This window comes from Lolium perenne, chromosome 3 (genome assembly GCF_019359855.2).
Source record: "Lolium perenne isolate Kyuss_39 chromosome 3, Kyuss_2.0, whole genome shotgun sequence".
Classification (NCBI taxonomy): Eukaryota; Viridiplantae; Streptophyta; class Magnoliopsida; order Poales; family Poaceae; genus Lolium; species Lolium perenne.
In genome coordinates this window covers 135331096-135356742 of record NC_067246.2, presented here as the reverse complement: position 1 = coordinate 135356742, position 25647 = coordinate 135331096, and the positions used below count along the sequence as shown (strand labels likewise).

Below are 25647 nucleotides of genomic sequence, written 5' to 3'. Positions count from 1 at the left end.
GATTAAACGGAACTGTGTGTTTGAGTTGGACTCTGCTGCCTCATGAACGAAAGGATGACACTGCTAAAAGATTTGATCAGTTGCCGGCCGGCCAGCTGCGGCACAATGTGAGATCCCCTTTCGCTCTCTTCTCCCCTCTACTGTACAAGGCGACTAGAGAGGCGAATCCTTTGCCGGCGCTGGCTCCGGCGACTTCCCTTCCCCGAGGGCCTGGTTCTCTCTGGTGGAAGGGGGGTCAATGGATCCAGCGCCCGGCTGTGTATAGCTGTAGTCTAGGATTAGGCTTCGTAGCTAGGTCTTCGGGCGTTCGTCGACATGCTCCGGCGAGGTTGACGGCGCCGTCGAATAAAGTTCCTTCCAGATCGGCGTCCAACGCAGCTTCTCTTGCTGTGGTCGGTCATGGATCTGGGAGTGTTGTGGCTGGGTTTGGTCGGCAAGACGACGGCGGCGACCAAACTCTGGTCTTTTGTGCTTCGGTTCTGTCGTCGTCGCGGCGGCGTTCCCTCCGACTCCGTCCGCAGATATCGAAGCTTGTACAGGAGCGTGGTGGCCGGCATGGGCTTCACCAGTGTCGGCGCTCGGGAGATCTGCTGCTCCGGTGCAAGGTATCTGGCTCATGGCGGCGGTTCCGGTGTCTTCCTCGACAGGATCGACGGCAAGCTCCGGATCTGAAGCCGACAAAGCACGGGGAGTGCCCCGGTCGACGCACCCCAACGTCTGCGCCTCGCCGGTCACGGCGGGGTCCTTTTCGACTCACAAAGCCTGATCAGGCGATGGTGCTTTTTCGGCCTCTGGGAAGATGGCGGCCTACGTCCTTCTCCGGCGTCTTTCGGCGGCGGCGACTGGCAGTGGGCATGGCTTCAGATGCAGAGAGACTCACCACAGGGACCTACTTGTTATTTTTTGTTTTTTGGGTCTTTCTGCTTTTGTGCCGGGACATGTGTATCTTCTCGACTTCGCTCGAGGTTGCTGCGTTTGTATCGAGTCTGTCTTTGTAATTTGGTGAATGCAGTAATCTTCTCAAAAAAAAAAAAAAAGTGAAAACGAGGCCCGTCAAGACCCATAATCCTTAGGAGACGTACGCGCACTCGCCTGTAAGCCAGGACGTGGCGACGAGCAGAACAGGACGCAGCCGCTCGTCAGGGGTCCCTGCGCACCTGTAGCCCCGGCGCAAGCTCGATGCGTTTCACCCTCACCATCTATCACACAAGCGAATCACCTGGATCAAGCGCACGTGAGTTTGTATTGTTCTATTGGTTACAAAGGGTACTATATGTGAGCGTAAAATATTTTAAACGGGCACTATAGTGAGTTTCTGCTAAAACATGAGTTTTTATTTTATTATTTGTTTGGGAGCTGCATATAACTTTCTACCATTTCAGTTGTAAACCATCGAACCTCCATGTGTTATAACTAATCGACAAAAAAGATAGAATTTTAGGTGACACTTATAGATTTATAAAATGTGAAAATATGAAAACTAGCTACAAAACTATTTAACTGACTGAGAGACTATGCTAGACACCCGAAAAGTAACAAAAACATATTCTCAAATATTCGTGAAGCTTGTTGCATTCTCGAAAAATAATATTCAGTAAAATCAAGCCGCCGCAACGCGCGGGCAAGTTTCCTATATAGTAATATAATCCGTCGAGGTGGCTTTCCCTAAAAAAGAAGCCATAGAATAACAGACCGGACCGAATAATGTTTATTTTTGCAGCATACAACGTGCGAACTTTATTGGTGTACCACAATGTCTCTACGTGCTACAGTACATATCCCGGTTAGAAAGGAAATAGCATCGGTAACCCAGTCCGTTTCGAATTCCAAGAATAGCCGAGGATTTGGTGCATCGACGTTTGTTTATACTTGAAGCACAAGATGGTAAAGCATAACGTGCGGTAGTCTGCTCCGGTGTCACGAATCTCCAGGCAAATCTAGCCACCGCGCAGCAGCAGAAAACCCTCGCTAAAACCCCACCTCCCTCTTCTCTCCCCTGACAAAGTCGACGGCGCAGCCAACACTCGCGAAACCTACCCAGCCACCCCCAAATCGATTAATTCTCGCCGCCGCCGCCCACTCCGCCGCCGACATGGGCTCCTCCGTCAGCCGCGAGGATCCTCCTCCTCCTGCTCCAACCCCCGCCTACGCGCCGCCTCCGACCTACGCCGCGGAGGTCCCACCGCCGTTCACGGCCCCGGTGGGTGAGAAGCCGGCGGCGGAGGAGGAGAAGGTGGACTACATGAACCTCGGCGTGCCTCTCCCCTACGAAGAGATCACGCGCGAGGCCTACAGTAAGACCAATCGCGCCCCCCCCCCCCCCCTCCCCCTGTCGAATCGAATCGATTGCTAATGCCGCGATCTTCATGTCGTCTGTCACAGTGTCGCTAAAGCCCGACGTGTTCGAGGGATTCCGCTTCGACTTCACCAAGATGCTCGGCGAGTACTTCGCTCTGAGCCACAGGTACCCTGCCCGCCCGACGCCTGCCGTTTATTCTCTTGTAAATCGGTAGCAATCTGGATGTACTTACTTACAATTCTGCTCTGTTGCATGATTGCGCCAGTGCGACCATGGGAAACATGGAGCTCCCTTCACGGGGCGACGATGTGATCAAGGTCCCCACCACAAGCTACGAGTTTGGTGCCAACTTCTTTGATCCCAAGGTAAATACTCTATCAGGCTAAAATTCGTGTCTTTTGTGTGCCCTTATATCTTTTTTTTTTTTTATAAAAAATCTAACTGTGTTCCTCTCCTTAGATGATGCTCATCGGCAGGATGTCGCATGAAGGAAGGCTGAACGCCCGTGTCAAGTATGATCTCACGGACGATATTATCCTAAAATACAATGCCCAGGTGACTGATTTGGTTTAATATGAGCTTGCTCCACTGGATGCCACAACTGCTTGAATATCTGAGCTAACCTATATTTTTTGTTTTGGCAGGTGACAAGCGAGCCTGGTTATTCCCAAGGCATGGGTAGTATTGATTATAAGGTCAGTCTCTCTTTTCAGCAATTACTTCCTGATTTTGCAAGTCATTGTTTACCTGTCTGATGTCATCTTTATTTACCTGTCTGAGGATCTGCGTGATTTGTTAACTATATTTGGCTCATGTGTAAATAATTTCAGGGCAAAGATTATAGATCCCAACTTCAGTTTGGGAACAATGAATTCTTTGGAGCCAACTACATCCAGGTATGTTTTCTAGATGATGCACCACTAGTATTGACCTTTTGTGACTGCAATTGGAAATATGCTTATGTTTTTAAACGAAATTCTAATGGCAGTAAGTATTATGTTAATTTTGTGCATTGATGCGTGCAGCTAAACTCTAGCGCAAAATTATTCATGAAGGAAAACTATAATTCTTTTGACCATTCATATGCATGCAACTAATGCCCAATGCTGTAGCAGAACCCTGTCATGCTGATAAATAAAAAGCAACAATTTTGGCTGCAGGTAGCCAGGTACTTTGAGGGAGTTGATGCAGTAGATGCGTGCACTATTCATTTGCACCAGTATACAATTAGGACTTGTGGAATAAACCAATAGAACATAAAGATCTTACTTTTTTAGTCTGTTCAAAACTATCTGTTAAAAGAAGCTCAGAATTCATATTAAACAGAAGAACCAAGCATGTAGCAAAGCCAAATGCAACCTAATCAATTGCTACAGCAAGCATGGAACTATTAGTCAAATCTTTAGTTAGGCAGTAACCAATGGACTACTTATATAGAGAAGACTGTTTTTCTCATGTTATCTTCAGTTCAACATACAGCTGAAGAGTCTAGATAGAGAAACAGAACTGAGCTGTTTTGTTCTGTCATTTGATACTTAGACCATAAGTGAACATATTTGTGCATTTCAGAGTGTCACGAAGAATCTCTCCTTGGGAACTGAAGCTTTTTGGCTTGGACAACAAAGGAAATCAGGAGTTGGATTTGTTGCTAGATATGATACGAAGAATATGGTCAGTTTTTGTATCTTTTGAACTATTCTATATAAAATACTCCAGTTAGGCATTTGGAATTTATTACTGTTCATCTACAAACCAGATGTATTATTATTATTATTATTCAAAATGCCATTAATGGCCTAAAACTGCATTTATGAAATTGTTTAAAAAATTGATCAGTTTTTTGCCAGACTGAGATCTGCCATGTTACATTGTTACCCAACATTGTACTCAATAAGTTGTCACAACATGTACTATTGAACTGATATTGATATTGCTTTATTGGCAATTGATGGTGGATGGTTGGATATAGACAACAAATTGAAGACTATATATATATATTTTTTTTTTGCATTTGAGGTCTGATAGAGCCATGTCACTACTATCTTCAGGTTGCAACTGGACAAATTGCAAGCACTGGAGTGGTTTCACTGAGTTATGTTCAGAAAGTATCTGAAAAGGTTAAAATTCTGTCATAATAGCATTTTGAGACCTTTTTCTGTTATTATCTTCTTTAATCGATATGCTTTTCTTTGTGCAGGTTTCCCTTGCTTCTGATTTCATGTACAATCATTTGTCAAAAGATGTAACAGCAAGTGTCGGTTATGATTATAACCTGAGACAGGTACGCCATATGCAGTTTGGTTTGGACATCTTTGTTTCCATGTATTCGATTTCATGTACAATCATATTAGAAAAGGTGCAACAGCAAGTTTGGTTTTGATTATTTCCTGAGACATGTATACCATTAGAGTTTTTCATGTTTGATAGGCGTTTATCGCATCGGCATGTCATTTACAATATTAATAAAATACGAACTACGTACTTGGCTGTTGCATAAATTGTTGCTCAGCATTCCAGTCCAACATTGTTGCTCAACAAATTTATATAACAAACGAAATATACATTCTAATTTCTCTTTTAAAATGTCTTTCTGTTGAATTGTTTTCGGGTTTTCTTCATGTTTGAGTTAAATGTGAAAAGCTAAGTCCAATATGCACTGTTGCTCAACATTGCAGTGTCGTTTGAGGGGTAAGTTCGATACCAATGGCGTAGTTACTGCTCTTTTGGAGGAGAGATTGGGCGGACCACTCAATTTGGTTCTTTCTGCAGAGGTCAGCATACATCGTCTCTTATGTCCTTCCATACAAGGACCTGTTATTGATATACCGTCTTCCCTTTTTGACACTTCCAATATGAATGAGGACCTGTTATGGCGATATATGCATATAGTGTATTAGGGTTAAGATGCAAATTTCAATACTAGTATTTCCTGATACACAAGTTTTGAGGAGGGTCACCTAGACATAACATGGCTGATTTTAATCTACATTCTTGTGCAGCTTGATCACTGCAAGAAGGATTACAAATTCGGGTTTGGCATGACCATCGGATAGTCAGATAGTTAGAGTGACTTAAGAGAGAGAGAGGCATGTACTATTATAGCAGTTGGCATTTGTCGATAAGGATGGAGACGTTTGAAGATTTGCTTTCATTTTGTTTTCTGTTATTGATTTGGCTGCTGTGCCCTTTGGCCAACTGAAGGCGCCTTCTCACTGTACCACCGGGCTCGTCACTTTTGATAAGCCTTGTCATTAGGTTAAATTTGGCTATGCGCTTGAGTTGTGCTGAGCCAGGGAACCTGAATATATTCTTACAATCTGCTGTGCTCACGTCAACGTATCTGTGGTTGTTCTGTAGTTTAAATTTTGTCACTAAAGTCTGTATTTGCAAAATACCGTCACTCTTTCTCCCAGGCCTATTTGGTACCAGGTGCAGCCTCTGTTCTCCCCTGGGTGGAGCCAGAGCTCGGTCGGGGTCTACAGGATATGTACGTCCACCTGTGGTTTTGAACCAAACTTTTTCGCGCAAACGTGCACCTTACATAAGAGGTGGAGAATTTGATGAGTGCTGCACACATCTTATCGAGTAAGATGCTAGATAAAAAAAAGGGTGAATTACGCGTTAAAACGTAATTAATGGAACCAGATGGCTAATAGGCTTTTGTGGCCTGAATGTGTACCAGATGATGTACTTGTGATGGTGGCCAGCGAGTCGGCTGAGCTGAATTGTTAAAACGTTGTCATGCATAATTGGTATTGTCCGTGGTGGGATCCCGAGAGCCATTTTGAAACTGTCCTCCTGGGCCATATGATCCCATGAAGTCCAATTTTTAGAACTTTATTCGATCGATCGCTAGCATAGAAATTTATGGAGTGGAGCTACTATGAATGCAGGAATTGAGTGCTGTGGATCCCGGATATATACCACTCACTCAGGCCTCACAGGTTTAATTAATCTAGACATATTTTAGCCTACGTTTTGTCTAAATCTGTGATAAGGGGAAGCGGACGCTAACAGGGAAGAGGGCGGACGACATGGATGACAGAAGATACATAGAAGTGAGTCGGAGACCGTGCGGAACCGTGAGTGGTGTGTTCGTGTAGGGCTTTCTTTTACGTGCGAATTGTTTATTTTCTTTTTCCATTCACAGGAGTTTGTACGGGAACGGACCTGGCTTGGCTTGCATCGACACGCTGGAAGCGAATGGTTCAATATGTGAATCGAACGGTCTTGGTAAACTGGATGGGCTGCATGTTAAGATAGACACATTGAATTGCCCTCTAGTGAGGTTTTGCTTTATAAGGGATATATAGATAAGACTTATAAATTTAGTAAAAATTCAACTCTTTAAAAATTATATTCTCTCTGTTTCAAATTAGTTGCCGCGGCTTTGGTCAGGTTTGGTCTATATATGCATGTATCTAGGCGTGCTTCAAGGTGTATATCTGCTCATTTTGAAAAAAAAGTTGTGTCAACTAATTTGCACAGAGGAATACCAATCTTATGGAAAAAATATAAACGTCTATAATATTAAGTCAATATCAATACATCCTCAATATAAGTATATTTGAATATGTATTAATTCAATATTTTTAATATTGATATTCTTATATATTCATTAAATTTTTTGACTTTTGACTGAATTCATATGCTTTTTTTAATTAAAAAAAAGGGGTACTATGTTAATCCGTGGTTTCCCCGCGCCTTCCAACTCCTGGCCAGCCATCGAAAGCATGGAGATTGGCACACCAATGTCTAGGGTTCCTAGAGGCTCACTTACTCTCTTCTTTTAAATGGAATGCATAAAATTTTATTAACTAACCCATGTCCAATCCAGTCCTTTGGAGTTATTATGTGTGGATTATTTTTCTACTGTGAAAACATTTCTGAGGTTTGATTTAGACCGGGATTCGATACTTCCTAAACCCAATCCAGACCAGGATTCAGCGTGCAAACGACAGATTTGTCTAACATTTACGAGTTCAAGGTTTATAATGTTTTTTTTCCTTCAGTGAACAACTAGTTCTCGGGTCGAGAATTTGATGAGTGCTGAGCTTCTTGTCTAGAACAGGAGTAGAGTTTTAGATGAGGATAACATCCAAAAATGTTAGCTCGAATCTGCGCAACTAAGATCCAATCACCAAAATAATTACACACTAAAACGTCACGACATTAGGCATAAATTGTTATGTCCGTGGTGACTGGTGAGAGTTCTGAAACCATTTTGAACCTGTCCTTCAGCGCCATATTATTCGATTGTATCCCACGCGCAAGTTCAATCTCGTATTTGTGGAGTGGAGACCGGAGCGATGAAGGCAGGAATTGACTGGTGTGGATCCCGGGATTTACTAATTTGTAGTGTAGGCACATAGAACAACTTCCGCCAGCTTTGTTTGGTATTTTTGCATGAAACCAGTTTTTTTGTAAGTGTTTTGGTAATTTATAGTTGACTTTTAAATCGTTGGATTGCATCATGATTTGCATGATAGTCATGGTTGCAACTTGCAACTGAGATTTTACTGCTTACATATAAGTTGCAAATGAGAAAAATTCCTTGGACCGTTGAATTGCTTTATGATTCATGTCAGTAAGTTGCAATACTTGTTGCAGCTGAAAAGGCTACACATCCTTAGATTTACTTTGTAATTCATGCTAGTCATGACCTGTAACATGGATTGTAAGTGAACTTTGATGATGACACCCAAATTAGTCAATCCGCTTTTTTAAACATGTTTATCAGCGCAACAAACTAAAAACTTGCAGAAAATCTCAGTATTTAGATTTTTTCTAGATTTTTTCCCAATAAAGTTGATGATCATAATAAGTGTTTTCTAAATTTGAACTAAAACATGACACTTATCGGATAAGAGGGAGTAATAGATTCGACGAACAAAGGAGGATTTCACAAACGAGCACCTGTCAGCATGCAAGGGATAGGATATAGTGACTCGAATGATATAAAAATAGCTCTAGGTAATACGTTACACCCGTGACTTCCTTTACTCTAATTATCTAATTTGTCCCTTCTAATTAACACGAACAAGAACATATATTGATCATGCGGATCAACACCGTAGCTAGCTAGTACGTCTTGGACTCTTCACGAAACCGTGCGCGCATGTACGGTGGCACCGCTGTCAAATTAAACCAAAATTAAGATCGTATCAGAGCACATGCAGCCATGGACAACACACCATTAACTAAAGTGGCCCGGAGATATTAGCATTACCTGAAGACGGCGACGTCGCAGGACTAAGCAGCGGGCACAGGTGCCGACGGCACAGGACTAGCGGCGGAGGGCACCAGCGCCGGATTGGGCGACGACGGTGCTGGACTATCAGCAGCGGGCGCCAGCGCCGGAGAGGGTGATGACGGTGGAGGCGCTGCCAAAATCCATCACCAATAATAGATTAGCCAATCTCCTTGTAAGCATATTATATCCACACAAAAAAAAAAACAGTGAAACAACGGCGAGCGACATCATACGAATACGGCAGAGTAAATAGACGGAATTGGTAATGCTGAGTCGAGGGAGATTTTGTGGAGTGTCTTACGCATGTAGGCGTCGCAACCGAGCCACGGCGTGGTGGCCCTCTTGATTCCGCACTTGCTCGCGGCATCCAGGACGTGCGGGATATACTGGGGGAATTCCCTATCCCAGCCGGCGTTGACAAACTGGCAGTAGCACGGCGGCGAATAGACGAGGGACTGGAAGCCATTGCAGCAAGAGGCGGGTGGCGTCGACATTCTCTCGTCGATGAAGTACTCGAGGCAGCTCATGAAGTCCATGATGGACAGCAGGCACTCGACGGTGATGTTCATGGTCCGGTTCGGGTCCCCATAGGGGTTGTAGTCCCTGAGGGGCGCATGCTGCCCCTGCCCCAAGATGACCGAGGAGAAGAGATCGTCGATGTTGATCACGGTGGCAGCGGCAGGGGCGGCGGCGGCGGGATTGATTCCCCTGGACGCTTCCGACGACGCGATGGCTAGGAAGAAGATGACGAACATGGCGATCGACTTGGTGTTGGAGAAGGGCGCCATCTAATTTGCTTCTTTTCTTGTTTGCTTTATTTTTGCGGAGGAGGAAGAGGAATGGTGCTAGATTTATATAGGCGCGCCGTAGAGGCAACAACAGAATTTCAGCTGATCTCTAGTTAGTTCAGATCGATAGGTTGTTTGGTTAAAATCGAGATTTGTACCGAAGAAACAGAAACCATGTTTTACCCTAAATCCTCTGCCCACGAAACAAACAATAAACTTGTTTGGATTTTGTCTACCTAACCCACTCTGGATCATTTTCGAACTCGATTCTAGTTGGAAAAAAAAGCTATTCCGCGCTCTGTTTGGAAATCATCGCAATCCATGTTTGGCGCTTCTTTCTGTTTTCTCGATTGTTACTTAAGTTGTCGCTTCGGTTGCAATATACTCCCTCCATTACATGAAACATTTTTTAGATTTGCCAAACATAATGGTTAGATACGTCCAAATTTTAACAAATTTAAAATATGTTTTATGGAACGGATGGACTATATCAGACAGGGGTGACAGTTGAGCTGCCAGTGCTAGTTCTACACCCAACTCCCCAGACGCTGGTAGGGAAGACGGCGTCGGCTACTTTGGTTTTGGTTCTCAGACCATCTCCAGCCGCGTCCCCCAAAACGTTTCCAAAAACGCGCCGGATTGAGCGTTTGGGGGACGTGTTTCGTTCGTACCGTGTTTGGGGGACGTCGCTCCCCAGTCGCGTCCCCCAAACAAAATTTCGGAAATTTTAAACTTAACGAGATTTGATTAAGATTCATCCAAACTTACATAGATTCGAACGAAATTTGACTAAATTTAAATTAAACCTAATCTAGAATCACTTGCGGCGGCCGGAGGCGTCGTAGTACTGCTGGAAGTTGTACATGGCGTTGGTGATGACCTCCTGCTTGACGCGCTCGTCGACGGGCTCGTCGATGGGCTCGTCCTTCACCAAGCCGCTTGGTCCTGCCTCACCGTCGTCGGAGAGGTCCACCAGCGGCTTGCCGGAGTCGCGGATGGACATGGCGATCGCCGTGTCGAGGTCGCCCCTCCAGGCGTCCTTGTCGTTTATGGACGCCAAGCCAAGAACGCCGCCCGCAGACCTGGGCAGTCCTCGGGGTCGTCGCTGCTGGCGATGAGCCGCTGCTGCCGCTCGTACTCCGCCAGCAGCGCCGCCAGCGATGCTTCCTCCGGCTCCTCCTTCACCTCCGGCTTCGGGATGAGGAGGGCGCCGCCGCGCCTCCCTTGCTGCCGCCGGCTGCCGCTGCCGCCACGCCTCGTGTTGACGGGCATCGCCGGCTCCTCCTTCACCTCCCGTTTGGGGACGGTGTAGGGCGCCGACCGGTACGACGAGGACGGCGTCGATCGCGCCGGTCCTGAGGAAGAAGTGTGCGAGGAGGACGAGTACGTCGTCCTCCTCGGCTGCCATTGAGGAGACGACGGCGGTGACGACGGCATCTCCAACCTTGGAGCGCCGTTGCGGATGTCGCGGATGACGTTCTCGAGGGTGCGCCCCGGAACGCCCTAGAATAGGGCGCGGCCATCCTTGTTACAGCTGTTGGGGCCGCCGACGAGCACGTCGGTGCTGTGCATCTCGATGTCGTACTTCGCCTTGAAGTACGTCGTCCACCAGGCGTCGTTGTTGTTGTCCGCCCACGTCGGATCCAACCGCTCCTCGGCGGTGAGTTGAGCCCGACGGGCCTTGATGGCGTCCCTCCATTGGTCCGTGCGCGGCTTCGGCGGCGGCGGAATGCCAATGCCGTTCACGGCCATCTTCCAGCCGCCGCTGCTTGGCAGCCGCATGTCCGGCGGGACTGGATACCGGGCGTTGTACAGCGCCCACGCCTTCGGCACGGTGAGGCTGCCGCGGCCGAAGCCGTTCGCCGCGGCGATCTTGCGGGAGGACGAGCTCGACATTTTTGGAGCGGCGAGGAGAAGATCTGGGAGGGGGGAGGCGGCGGTGACGAGATGGTTTGTGAGCGGTGAGAACTGCAGGGCGTCTTTAAACAGCGGCGGCAGCGGGTGGTTGCACGCAATAACGCCGGCGCGAACGGCCATGCACGACGAGACGCGTCCCTGCGTCGCCTGGGAAAACAGGGACGCCATTAACATCGCTTGACCAAAGGTAGGCGACGGAGTTTTAGACTTTCGAGCTGCTGACGCGTCGGGCCCGTGTCGGTTCGCCTCGCTTTTCGTTGTGTCCGGCGTGCCCGGAGCGTCCCCGGTGGGATGGGGACGGGCTCGGGACGCCGGACACCGTATGGGGGCGCGCCGGATAAAAATGGGCTTTAAAGGACGCGGCTGGAACAGTTTTTTGGTCCGGCGCGTCCCAAATCCCTTTGGGGGACGCTTTGAGGAACGCGGCTGGAGATGCTCTCACTGATCGGATTAGGGGTAGACGACGTACCTGAGCCCCAAGTGAAGTCTACAGTTTGTAACAGTAGGAGCAGGGAGGACGAGAAGGTGCTATCATACCAATTTTGAGAATATGGGGAGTACGAATTAATTTTGAGAATACTCGGTGCCCTACAGTTTGTAACAAGATAAAGAGTTCAAACTTCCGTTACACTTAGGCTCACATGTATTGTGTTTTCTAACCAGCTAAAAAGCCTGTCACAACGGGGAATCACTCACACGAGTTGTGTTTCCTACCGATTCCATATTAAACTCTACATTTTGTTTTTCTTAGGTAAGTTCTCTTTGCTGGGTTAGTCACGTAAAGCTGAAATCAACAAATCTTTCCTGCTACTTTTTTTTATTTTGGAAAAATATCTGCACGTTTGGAATTGTTGATTCACCAAAGTTTGCAATATATCGAACAAAGCTGGAATGCGCACGAGAAACAAATATGGTCGTGTTAGATGTATATATTGTATATACTAGTTTCCCCATACGTTAGGGGGCTTCCTACATATTTGCACATATACATGTACTATATATTGTGGCCTTTGTCCCCCTGGTAATACAATAAGTCTATTACCTTAACATGGTATCAGAGCTACGTTAGCTCCTCTTCTCGCAACCGCCGACGCTCGCCCGCCCCGCCTTTCTGCCGCCGCGCCCGGCCACCGCCGCCTCTTCCCCGTCGTTCAGGAAGCTCCCTACCATATGGGGAAACTACAATATACAATATATACATCTAACACCCCCCCTCAAACTCAGGGTGATTCCACTATTGATGAGTTCTACACTCAGAGTGCTGCTATCTGGCGTCAGCTTGATTCTCTTCGTATAGCTGTGTGTGCCACATGTCCCTGTTGTCTGACTGTGCGCGCGGATCTGGAGTTTCAGCGCGTCTTTGAGTTCTTGTCGCGGATCCGCAAGGAGTTTGAGCCTCGTCGTGCCCAGCTGCTTGCTCGTGGTCGTGTTCCGCTCACTGAGGTATTGTCTGAGCTTCGTACCGAAGAGACTCGTCTTCGTGGTGCTGGTCTTCTTGAGGTGCCCTCTGTACTTGCTGCTCGTGGTCCTCCTGTGCCGTCTGCTCGTGGTCCTCTTGTGCCATCGGCTTCGTTGCGGTCTCCAGTACCGCCGATACTCTCTACTCCTCCGGTCCAGGGCCAGAGTCAGCCTCAGCAGCCTCGTGGTATGATAGCACCTTCTCGTCCTCCCTGCTCCTACTATGGCAAGCCTGGCCACGATGTATCTAGCTGCTGGAGGAGGGATCCCAGTTTACGTCAGCAATATCATGCTTGTAAGCAGGCTAGCTCTTCAGGATCTTCTGCAGTTGCACTGTCTGATCAGGACATTATCTGTGGTCTTCGTGGTCTGCTCGCTGCTACAGGCTCCTCCTCGACGGGTACTGCTGGTTCTGTGCCTGACTCTTCTGGCACCACGCGACCACCATCTTCTACACAGTCAGGTACGTCATCCCCGTGGTATCTGGATTCTGGAGCTTCTTTTCATATGACTTCTGCGTCTTCTATTCTTTCTGCTCTTCGCTCTCTTATTTCTCATGTCCGTGTTATCACGGCTGATGGTACCTCTCTTCCTGTTTTGCAGTCAAGGCACCCTTACTACTCCCTCTTTCTATGTTCCTCACGTTTCTCATGTTCCTAGCCTTAAGATGAACTTTTTTTCTGCTAGTCAGCTTACTGATTCTGGTTGTCGCGTCATTCTTGACGCTGATTCTTGTGCTGTTCACGACCGCCATACACATGCCCTGGTTGGAGCTGGCCCTCGCAGCCTTGAGTCTCCGGGGCTATGGGAGTTAGACTGGCTTCACGTTCCATCCGCTGACACTTCTTCTGCCAGTTCTCCTGCGGTTGCTTCTTTCATCACTGGCTCTTTTCAGCAGTGGCATCATCGGCTGGGTCACCTTTGTGGCTCATGTTTATCGTCATTAGTTCGTCGTGGTCTTCTGGGGCTCAGGAGATGTGTTTTTAAATTTTCAAGGTTGTAGGTTACGCAACCAGATCCAGCTTCCCTATCCTACTAGTGTGTCTGTATCTCAGCGACCTTTTGATTTAGTTCATTCAGATGTTTGGGGTCTGGCTCGTTTTGCTTTAAAAGGGGGCCATCGATACTATATTGTGTTCATTGATGATTTTTCACGGTACACCTGTTGTTTTTTATGCGCTCTCGCAGTGAGGTGCTCTCTATTTATCAGCGCTTTGCAGCCATGGTTTGTACTCAGTATTCCACGCCTATTCGTGTGTTTCGTGCTGATTCTGCAGGTGAGTATATCTCCCAACACCTGCGTGGTGTCCTTGCTGAGCAGGGCACCCTCGCTCAGTTCTCGTGTCCCGGCGCCCATGCTCAAAATGGTGTCACCGAGCGTAAGCAACGTCATATTCTTGAGACTACCCGTGCTATGATGATTGCTTCCTCTCTTCCGCTGCATTTCTGTGTTGAGGCTGTCGCTACGTCGACTTACCTCATTAACATTCAGCCTTCTGCTGCCCTTCAAGGTGGCATTCCTCTCAAGCGTCTCTCTGGTAGTTCTCCAGACTACTCGACTCTTCGTTTATTTGGTTGCGTTTGCTACGTCCTCCTACCTCCTCACGAACGCACCAAACTGACTGCTCAGTCTGTTGAGTGTGTTTTTCTTGGATACAATGATGAGCATAAGGGCTATCGCTGTTGGGACCCCGTTGGTCGTCGGATGCGCATCTCTCGTGATGTCACGTTTGATGAGACGCGTCCCTTCTATCCTCGCCCCACCTCTAGTACTTACCCGGTGGATGGTATATCTTTTCTTCTATTTCCTGATGCACCTCCTGATGTGCCTTCTCCTCGACCTCTTCGGTCTGATGCGCTCTCTTCGACCTTGGCGCCATCCTCTCCTCCGTATAGTTCCCCTAGTTCTCCCCGTTCTCCGGCTTCAGACCCTTCCTCTGTTGTTCCTTCTTCCTCTTCTTCCGATGAGTCGTCTTCTGCTGATGAGCTTCCTTCTTCATGGCCTGTTCGTCAGCGTCGTGCTCCAGACCGTTACTCTCCTAGTAAATATGGTCTCTCTGTTACCTCCGAGCCAACTTCCTATCGGGATGCCGAGCGTCATCCTGAATGGCAGCTTGCCATGGCTGAGGAGATTGCTGCGCTTGAGCGCACTAGCACCTGGGATCTTGTTTCTCCCCCTCCTGGTGTTCATCCTATCACCTGTAAGTGGGTCTATAAAATTAAGACCCGCTCTGATGGATCTCTTGAGCGCTATAAGGCGCGTCTGGTGGCCCGTGGCTTTCAGCAGGAGCACGGCCGTGACTATGATGAGACTTTTGCCCCTGTGGCTCATATGACCACTGTGCGTACTCTTCTTGCTGCCGCTTCTGTTCGACGCTGGTCTGTGTCCCAGCTTGATGTTCAGAACGCTTTTTCTTAATGGCAAGTTGAGTGAGGAGGTTTATATGCAGCCTCCTCCCGGGTATTATGTTCCCGATGGGATGGTTTGCCACCTTCGGCGTTCTCTTTATGGCCTGAAACAGGCCCCTCGTGCATGGTTCGAGCGTTTTTCCTCTGTGGTGACTGTTGTTGGTTTCTCTCCTAGTTTTCATGATCCAGCGCTTTTTGTTCACACTTCTCCTCGTGGACGCACTCTTCTCCTTCTCTATGTTGATGATATGATCATTACTGGTGATGATCCTGAGTATATTGCTTTTGTCAAGGCTCGTCTTCGTGATCAGTTTCTTATGACTGATCTTGGTCCTCTTCGCTACTTTCTTGGGATTGAGGTCTCCTCCACTTCTGATGGTTTTTCTATTTCTCAGGAAAAGTATATTCAGGATCTTCTTGATCGTGTTGCTCTTGGGGATGAGCGCACTGTTGAGACTCCTATGGAGCTTAATGTTAAGCTTAGTCCTACTGATGGTGATCCTCTTCCTGATCTGACACGTTATCGCCATCTTGTTGGGAGTCTTGTTTATCTTGTTGTCACTCGTCCTGATATCTCTTATCTTGTTCATATTCTGAGTCAGTTTGTCTCAGCTCCTACCACTGTTCACTACAGTAATCTCCTCCGTGTTCTTCGTTATCTTCATGACACGATCACTCATCGCCTTTTCTTTCCTAGTTCCAGTTCTCTCCAGCTCTAGTGCTACTCGGATGCTACGTGGGTGAGTGATCCTACGGATCGTCGTTCACTTTCTGCTTACTGTGTGTTTCTTGGTGATAACACATGCCCCCCTGGTTTTGGAATTGGTAATTCCAAAATCACTCTGCTTTCCTTCGTCGGGTCATGTCGTGGCAGAACCGTTGCAGTATCCTTCATCATGATGCCTTGCCTTCTCAACTTCTCCGCGTGACCTGGCAGTTTTTTTTTTCTTTAGGCACCACTTCCTCGGAAACTGCTATGGCATTGAATTTCCACTATATCCCCTTTTATTTAACCGCTATGAACAGTTCTCCTCTGCATCTCCTTCGCATTAGCACTCCAAAAGCCCTCCTGTGCCACCATGTCTTCTTCCTCCTCTGCTCCATCGGATCTTTCCAGCCAGTCCTCCCCTTCCCGTGAGCCGACGCCGGAGCCAACCCAGGAGGAAGTCCACGCGGCGAACACCCGCCGCGCCATTGAAGCTGGGGAGGAGTCCAGCCACGACTTCTCCGTCTGGTCTGAGGACGATAAGTCCTTGACCGACAGGGAAAGCGACCTCCGCTTCCTCGCCAACGGGGAAACGGAGGAGGAGGAGGAGAGCGATGACGATCGCTTCTCCTGCGACTTCACCTCTTCCGAGGAGGAGGAGGAGCCGGAAGAGGAGGAGGATGACACCTCCTCTAACGAGCCGCCGGCCAAGCGGTTCTGCCCCTGGCCGGGCAACCTCAGCGACTTCGACAGCGACGATGACGCTGATGAAGAGGACGAGGACAATGAGGGCCCGGTCGGCGGCCATTGGAGCGACGACGAGCCCGCCGGAAGCAGCGCCGACAGCGGCGACGACGGCGACGACGAGGGCAGTGACGGCCCGTAGATAGGACCTCTAGTATAGGGCCAGTAGTAGTAGATGGGGCAATGTATCCCCTAGTACTTCCTTTTGATAGCAATCAGCTCTTTATGTAAGAAATCTCGCCTATCAATGAAGAACTTTCCCCAATTTGATTTTGCCGATTTCCTTTGAGCTCAATTTAGCCGATTCCCTCTCATACTGACCTTGCCGATTTGTCCCCTTTTTGCCAATGCGTAATGAGCCGATAGCAACGCATCGGTCCTTTAAAATTCACCCTTCCATCCTTCAACTGATGATTTTAAAATCTGGTGGATAATGTAGAATCTTCAGGGAAGCCTTTGAATTCTTCCAACCAAACCTAATGGTCTTCTTTAATACTCATCATTTGTGAAGAAGGTGGCGATGAAAGACCAGCCGATGGTACCCCAATCGGCTCCTAAACAGAGTATCCACCAGGCCTGCTGCCCCCCGAGCCTTACTCGGGGCGAGAATGTCAGAGAGGACGCACCAAAACCGATCACCTTTCCTCCTTAGAAAGCCGACCACCCCTTCCGTCAACACGGCTGAACTAGCACCAAAGATTAGAAATCCTCGACAAAAAGATTCAGGAACCCGGATCGGCTCGAAGTAGCTGAAGAAATTTCCATTGTTTTACTCCTGCGAAGAAGCAGAAGGCACCACAGTTGGCTTGGATTTGGTGGAGATTCGGTGAACCTCGCATAACTCCACTAGAGTCGATGGCTGCGCATCGGCTGCTTCTCAATTCTAAAGTCGATGCCCTTGCATCGGCTGTCAGTAAAAAAATTTTTTTTTTTACTGGCCGATTTTCTCCTATCGGCCCCAATATTTCGCTGCACACATGTCCTCCTGCACCTGTTCCCATGTTCATCGTGTTTAGGTGCCCCCCCGAGCCGAATCTGTCAGGGAATGGCAGATATCGGCTCTGTAATTCATACGTCGGCTCCGGTAGGAACAAGGACGAACACAAGCAGAACATGTGGTGAGGATAATTTTGGCCGATTGCTGGGATCGGCCTCCATGATGATTGAAGCATTGACTGAAGGTTCTGTAATGTTCCTTCATAATTTTTGGGGCCGATCACAAGGATCAGCCTCGCCCCGTTTGCTCATTGCTTTGCCTCAGCTACATGGTCAGGCCAGTGGATAAAACCAGCTTAACCCTTCCCTTCGTCACGTCGATGCGCTCATGATCGTCCAAATTGATACCTGAGAGGGGTTCTTGGCCTGCTGCTTCCCATGCGTTCATGCCAGCCGTTGAAATTTCGGCTGAATCATCGGCCTGGACGACTTCTACCTCATCTCCATCCCACTGTATTATGCATTGGTGCATCGTGGAGGGAATGCAGCAGTTGGCGTGGATCCAATCTCTTCCTAGCAGAACAACATAAGTGCTCGTGCTATCGACGATGAAGAACGTTGTAGGGAGAGTTTTCCTTCCTACGGTCAGATCCACGTTTAGAACACCTTGTGCGTCAGACGCTTGGCCGTTGAAATCGCTCAATGTCACGTTGGTCTTGATTAGATCTGAGCTAGAGCGTCCCAGCCGACGTAGCATAGAGTACGGCATGATGTTGACTGCCGCTCCAGTGTCCACCAGCATCTTATTTACAGGCCTCCCATCGATATAACCTCGCAAATACAAGGCCTTCAGATGTCTGTAGCTTCTTTCTCGTGGCTTCTCAAAGATAACCGGCCTCGGGCCGCAGTCAAGTTGTGCAACAGGTGCCTCGTCTAACCCTGGAGCACTGAACTCCGAAGGGAGGATGAACACCATGTTTGTGCCAGCCGATGTTTCATCATCGGCTTTCCTTTGCTTGGGGCGCCACTCCATTTTCCGTGGACGACCCTCTTCGTCCAGGGTTCGCTGAACTTTTACAGCCAGATCAGGTCGTGCCTTCCTTAAAGTATGCAGGTATAACCTTTCGGCTTCCTCCAGGCCGCGCAATCGCTGAACCCTGCGCTTTTGTGAACGGCTGAGTCCGTCAGGGCACCACCTTGGACGGTGGTACCTGTCTCCTTCTTCTTCTTGTCCCTCGTCTTCGGAATCCTCGAGATCTGCCCACCGAGGGGACTCAGCACGTTTGCTTTGTGGCGGGAGAGGCCCTAAGCGCCTGAACACAGACACGTTGGCTGCCTCCTTCTTCTTCTGGTTGCATTCTGGGCAATTGCCGATTGTGGGCAATCGGCTCATTCCTGAATCCCAGCAGTGTCTGAAGAAGGGGCAGTCCCAGTGCCTGGCGGTGTCATCTTGCTCCCTTGATTTTTCTATGGCACGGCGCTCGTGCTCCTCCTCCTCATGATCATGCCGACGATATCTTCTGGCTTCTCTAGCCAGACGATCTCCTTCATCATCATAGCTGGACCGTCGGCGTTGGTCATACTGACTTACATACTTGTTGAGGAGGTGATCAGAGAGGGGTCGCTGATATCTTATGTTCTTCACCTCTCCCTCTGTGACGTAGCGCTTGCCATCATGATGGAGCCGATCGCATGGAGCGGCCTCCTCTGTGTCCTTGCTACGAGAGCAGCTGCCCTCGTCTCCATCTTTGCCAGAGTGGTGCCCAGGTCCTACCATGTTGATGCTGAACGAGGATCCTGGCTGGCAACCTTCAGGGTAAGTGCACTCCACCATGTTAACGGCGGGAAAGGGCTGGGTGTCGACCTTCATGGCGTACTGGTTGAAAATTAGACGCCCTTTTTCTATCGCCGCTTGGATGTGCTGACGCCATACCCTGCAGTCGTTGGTGGCATGGGATAGCGAGTTGTGCCATTTGCAGTATGGCTTTCCGTTCAGCTCTTGCACCGTGGGGAATTTGAGACCTTCAGGAATCGTCAACTGTTTCTCCTTGAGCAGGAGGTCGAAGATTTGCTCAGTCTTGGTCACGTCAAAATCAAATCCCCTGGGTGGGCCTGGTGGCTTTACCCATTTGCAGGACACGGGGGTTCCTCCCCGAGTCCATTCAGCCACTGCTACCTCTTGGTCTCCCGCAGGAACTTCGTCTTCCTCTGCATCGACCAGGACTACTGCACGCTTGAACTTGTCTTGGTACAGGTCCGGGTGGCGCTGTTCATATGCCGATAGTTTCTGAACCATGTGCGCCAGTGAGGGATAATCTGCTTGGGAGGCCATGTCCTTGAGCTGTGTTGCAAGGCCTGCTACTGCCAACTCGACTGCTTCTTTTTCAGTTATACGAACCGAATAACATCGGTTCCTAAGATTCCTGAAGCGCTGGATGTATTCTGTCACGTTTCTCCGCGCTTCGACGTAGTTGTGCTAGATCGGCAATGCCGGACTCGGAAGCCTCGAATGGTACTGCATATGGAACTGCTCTTCCAACTGCTTCCAAGTCCGGATGGAGTCTGGTGGCAAAGAGGTATACCATCCGAAAGCCGATCCCGTGAGGGACTGTGAGAAGAGCCTCACGCGTAGTTGATCCGACACTGAAGCCGGTCCTAGTTGCGCCAAATATCGGCCGACGTGCTCGATGGAGCTGGAACCATCTGATCCACTGAATTTGGAGAAATCAGGGAGCCGATATTTAGGTGGCAGCGGGATCATCTCGTAGTCGTCGGGGTACGGCTTGGAATAGCCGATTGCCCTCCTTTTCGGCACCATGCCGAACTGGTCTCTCAGTATGGTACTGATCTGATCCGCATTGTCTGGCTGCAGGAGTTGAATTCGAAGATTCGCCGGGGTGGTGTACTTAGCCAGCCATGTTTGCTTTTCCAGCTACGGAGCCAACTGCAGGAGCTGAGCTATGGAGGTTCGTCGGGTGGCGTACTTAGTTAGCCACGTCTCGCTTCTCAAGCTCGTCGCTGACGTCCCTCCTGTTTTCCCAGAAGTCCCTGATGTTGTGGCCTGGTTTGTGAGTGCCCAGTTGCCACAATCTGGCACATACGTGCACGTGTACCTGTGAGGGATCTCCTTAGGCGCCTCGGGCAAGAACTGGTAGTCACTAGGGTCACCACCGATCTTGTAGATGACGAATGCCGGTGTAGCCGGCACTTCTGGTGCTGCCAACGCATATGGCAGCGGTGGACGGGACTGGAGTGGCAACTCTCCTTGATGCGTCCCGAGAGCTGGTCCTGACGGCGAGTACTGGTGCCTCATGATCTCCTGGATCACGCGAAGAGCGACACGCTCCAACGTGTTGACCAGGTTCTCAGAGTGGCGGTGTAGCGAGTGAGCCACCAAGTAGTTGATCTCCTGCCGCAGGGACCTGGTGCGTTCCTCCGACGGGGCAGAGAGGTCTACCCATCGAGTGCACCTTGCGGTGAGAACCCCTTCCATCTGATGCCATGTGAACGGGTTCTCTGAAAAGAGCCGATGAGGTCGGCTTCGAGGGTGACTTTGATCTCGTCATACCTCTTCTTGAGCTCGTCGGGCAGCTCCTCGTAGGTGACTGGCGTGCCGTCCGCCATCTCAGATGTAGATGGCGATGTGGTTGATGTAGAAGCTTGTCCCACCGGGCGTGCCAGAATGTGTTGTCGTCAGAAACCCACCGGCGGGCAGCGACGGGCAACACCGTAGAGCCGGGAACAACCTAGAGCTGCGGCTGGCTGAGGTCCCTCCGAGCGACGGCCCGCAAAGCCTTCTGGTCACACGTCCGATGCTGATGCAAGGGCGTGCCACCTGACCTATACCTGGTCAGGAAGGTGATGGAGATGCCTCGCTTCGTTTCCTGCATGGCATACACATAAACATTAAATACGAGCCTCGATCGGCTCTCAGGTTATCCTGTGAATCGGCTCAAGGAGCCAATCCACCCATGATTCGTACGGGGTGCACGAATATATGGTGGTCCTGCTTGATCAAGATAAAGCTAATTAGATCTACGACGATTTAGGGTTTTCACCGCATAATCGGATCATCCTACTCCAGGTTGGGCCTCGCGGCCACGCACGGTGATCGTAAGCCGATCCTAAACAAGGCCTAAAAACCAACACGAAGTTGATCCCCGGAACATCCTATTTAGGACTAGCGAGCGACACCCTACGCGCCGCTGGATCCTCCCCCCCTTTGTAAGGCCTAACTATTGCAGATATTAAACTAATCCTTGTAGAACAAGGAGCAATCGTAACGGATCAGATCTACTAAATAATGATCAAGCGGGGTGCCGCCCCCACACCTAAGATAGGTGTGAGGGCGGCTAGACATGCAAGGGTTGCACTACGATAGCATGTTACGCGAAGAACTATGCTAACCCTAACACATCTATGATAACTACGTTGCTCGCCATCAACAAGGCTTCAGTACGAGCAACGCATGAACAACGTGGAGCTAGTGCTGCCTAGATCGCAAGATGCGATCTAGGCAGCATGTCGCTTACCGGTAGAAACCCTCGAGACGAAGGAGTTGGCGATGCGCCGAGATTGATTTGTTTGGTTGAACGTTGGTTGTTGTTTATTCCATAAACCCTAGATACATATTTATAGTCCAAGGGACTTTCTAACTTTAGACGTGCACCTAACCGTGCACGGGCAAAACTCTAACTAATCGACACGTAACCTAATATATTACAGATACAAGGGCAAACTAGCCCAAACTCAGCATAACAGGCCGATTCACGTAATTCTTCCATGTATATTTCCTTAAGTCCATCTTGATCGCGGCCCACCTCTTGACTCGGTCAAATTCTGGTGATAACACACACTTAGCAATGGGCTTAACCTCCACCCATGATAGCGCGTGACGGTGATGGAGTGTTGATTCCTCCCCGGCGACGGCGCCAGCAAAGTAGTTGCTTGTGACGGTAAAGCACACGTCTGTTGGGAACCCCAAGAGGAAGGTATGATGCGTACAGTAGCGAGTTTTACCTCAGTAAGAAACCAAGGTTATCGAACCAGTAGGAGATGAAGGCCAGGTGAAGGTTGTTGGTGAAGGAGTGTAGTGCGGCGCAACACCAGGTATTCCGGCGCCAACGTGGAACCTGCACAACACAATCAAAATACTTTGCCCCAACTTAACAGTGAGGTTGTCAATCTCACCGGCTTGTTGAAAACAAAGGGTTAAACGTATGGTGTGGAGAATGATGTTTGCTTGCAAAGAACAACAGAGAACAATGATTGCAGTAGGTTGTATTTCAGATGTAAAAGAATGGACCAGGGTCCACAGTTCACTAGTGGTGTCTCTCCAATAAGATAAATGACATGTTGGGTGAACAAATTACAGTTGGGCAATTGACAAATAGAGAGGGCATAACAATGCACATACATATCATGATGACTACTATGAGATTTACTTAGGGCATTACGACAAAGAACATAGACCGCTATCCAGCATGCATCTATGCCTAAAAAGTCCACCTTCGGGTTAGCATCCGCACCCCTTCCAGTATTAAGTTGCAAACAACAGACAATTGCATTAAGTATTGTGCGTAATGTAAACAATACAAATATCCTTAGACAAAGCATTGATGTTTTATCCCTAGTGGCAACAGCACATCCACAACCTTAGAACTTTCTCACATCGTCCCTGCATTCAATGGAGGCATGAACCCACTATCTAGCATAAATACTCCCTCTTGGAGTTACAAGTATCAACTTGGCCAGAGCCTCTACTAGCAACGGAGAGCATGCAAGATCATAAACAACACATATATGATAGATCGATAATCAACTTGACATAGTATTCCATATTCATCGGATCCCAACAAACACAACATGTAGCATTACAATAAGATGATCTTGATCATGATAGGCAGCTCACAAGATCTAAACATGATGGCATAATAGGAGAATACAACCATCTAGCTACTGCTATGGACCCATAGTCCAAGGATGAACTACTCACGCATCAGTCTGGAGGCGGGCATGGTGATGCAGAGCCCTCCGGTGATGATTCCCCTCTCCGGCAAGGTGTCGGAGGAGATCTTCAGAACCCCCCGAGATGGGGTTGACGGCGGCGGCGTCTCTGGAACTTTTCTCGTATTTTGGCTCTCGGTACTAGGGTTTTCCGATACGAAGGAATATATAGGCGAAGAGGCAGCGTCGGGGGAGCCAGGGGTGGGCTCCCCACACCTGGGCGCGCCAGGGGGCCTGGCCGCGCCGCCCTATGGGGTGGCCCCCCTGCTGGCCGTCTCTGACTCTTCTTCGATGTTCTGGAACACTCCGTGGAAAATAGGGCCGTGGGCTTTTGTTTCGTCCAATTCCGAGAATATCTCCTGTGTAGGATTTCTGAAACCAAAAACAGCAGAAAATAGGAACTGATGCTTCGGCATCTTGTTAATAGGTTAGTACCGGAAAATGCATCAAAATGATATAAAGTATGAATAAAACATGTAAGTATTGTCATAAAACAAGCATGGAACATAAGAAATTATAGATACGTTGGAGACGTATCAACCCACTTCGTAAACTTATCCACCATCACTAGGATGTGGGTCATACTGCTTCTTGCCGTTCTGAATGGGCCAACCATATCTAGGCACCAGATAGCAAACGGCCAAGTTATCGGTATTGTTTTGAAACCGGATGTTGGGGTATGATTTTGCTTGGCGTACTTCTGGCACCCGTTGCATTTACGGACTAAGTCCTCAGCATCCTCCAAGGCAGTAGGCCAGTAAAAACCATGCCGGAATACCTTTTCCACCAACGCTCTGGATGAAGCATGGTGCCCGCATTCCCCTTGGTGAATTTCTAGGAGCATCTCCTTTCCTTATTCCGGTTCCACACATCTTTGGAGGACACCGGTAACACTTCTTTTGTACATTTCTCCATTGATGATGGTATAGGACTTGGACCTCCTCTGAATCCTTCTCGATTCTACTTCATCTGCCGGTAAGCCACCATTGATCAGGAATTCCTTAATAGGTTTGACCCAAGTTGGTGTTTCTCGAACCAGGAAAACTGGCACATCCACGTCCATGTAATCCACAACCATGGTTTCCTCCAGTTTAGATCCGGAAGTCCCCGGGTTACCTGTAGCAGTACCCGGGTTTCCTTCGTCAATGTCCATTGGCACAATGTGTGACTCTGGTACAAAGATTGGTTCAGACTCTGGACTCGGTTTGATCGATGGTGTCCTTAAGTGAGCCAAGGCTATTCCATGAGGAATTTCTTGCATGGACGAGCCCAACTTGGAGAGCGTATCCGCGGCTTCGTTTTCCGCTCGTGGCACATGGTGGAACTCACATCCCTCGAAGAATCCGACAATCTTTTGCACATGAAACCGGTATGAGGCCATGTTGGCATCTTTTGCATCCCAATCTCCAGAACATTGCTGTACCACGAGATCTGAATCGCCGTAGCAAATGATCCGGCGTACGCCGATTTCTTTTGCGAATTTGAGTCCATGGACCAGAGTTTCATATTCAGCGACATTGTTCGATGCCCTGAAATGTACTTGCAGAACATACCGGAGGTGATCCCCCTTTGGTGAGGTGAGAACCACACCGGCACCTAGACGCTCCTTGAGTTTGGATCCATCAAAGTGCATCTTCCAGTATTCTATCTTTTGCTCCGGCGGTTTGTACTGCATCTCCGCCCAATCCGCCATGAAATCTGCCAAAGCTTGTGATTTGATTGCATCCCTCCTCTCGTACGCTGGTACGTAAGGTGACAGCTGAATTGCCCATTTGGGAATCCTGCCGCTAGCATCTTTGTTACACATGATGTCCGAAATGGGTGCCTCTCTCACCACTTTCATTGGGTGCTCCTCAAAGTAGTGTTTAAGTTTCGTAGCGGCCATGAACATGCCATAAGTCATTTTCTGGAAGTGCGGGTAGTTATGCTTTGAGAGGGAGAGCACCTCGCTCAGATAGTATATCAGCCTTTGCACGGCCTTCCCCTCTCCCTCTCTTTCTACAACAAACATGACACTCACAACCCGGTTTGTTGCTGCTATGTACAACAGCATGGGCTCCCTTTCCAAAGGCGAAGCCAATACCGGTGTTGTGGCTAGCATATTTTTCAGTTCTTTGAACGCCACGTCTAA

General features: G+C 48.7%; 1 protein-coding gene across 1 annotated transcript; it reads left to right on the top strand.

Moving 5' to 3' along the window:
- The first annotated feature begins 1986 nt into the window (after positions 1 to 1986).
- LOC127342509 (mitochondrial import receptor subunit TOM40-1) lies at positions 1987 to 5634 on the top strand. The gene is made up of 11 exons (XM_051368471.2): positions 1987 to 2294; positions 2383 to 2464; positions 2565 to 2664; positions 2759 to 2854; positions 2944 to 2994; positions 3130 to 3195; positions 3869 to 3970; positions 4348 to 4416; positions 4497 to 4580; positions 4975 to 5070; positions 5299 to 5634. The coding sequence occupies exons 1-11, from the start codon at positions 2093 to 2095 to the stop codon at positions 5350 to 5352; spliced, it is 1002 nt and encodes a 333-aa protein (XP_051224431.1). The 5' UTR covers positions 1987 to 2092; the 3' UTR covers positions 5353 to 5634.
- The last annotated feature ends 20013 nt before the right edge of the window (positions 5635 to 25647 follow it).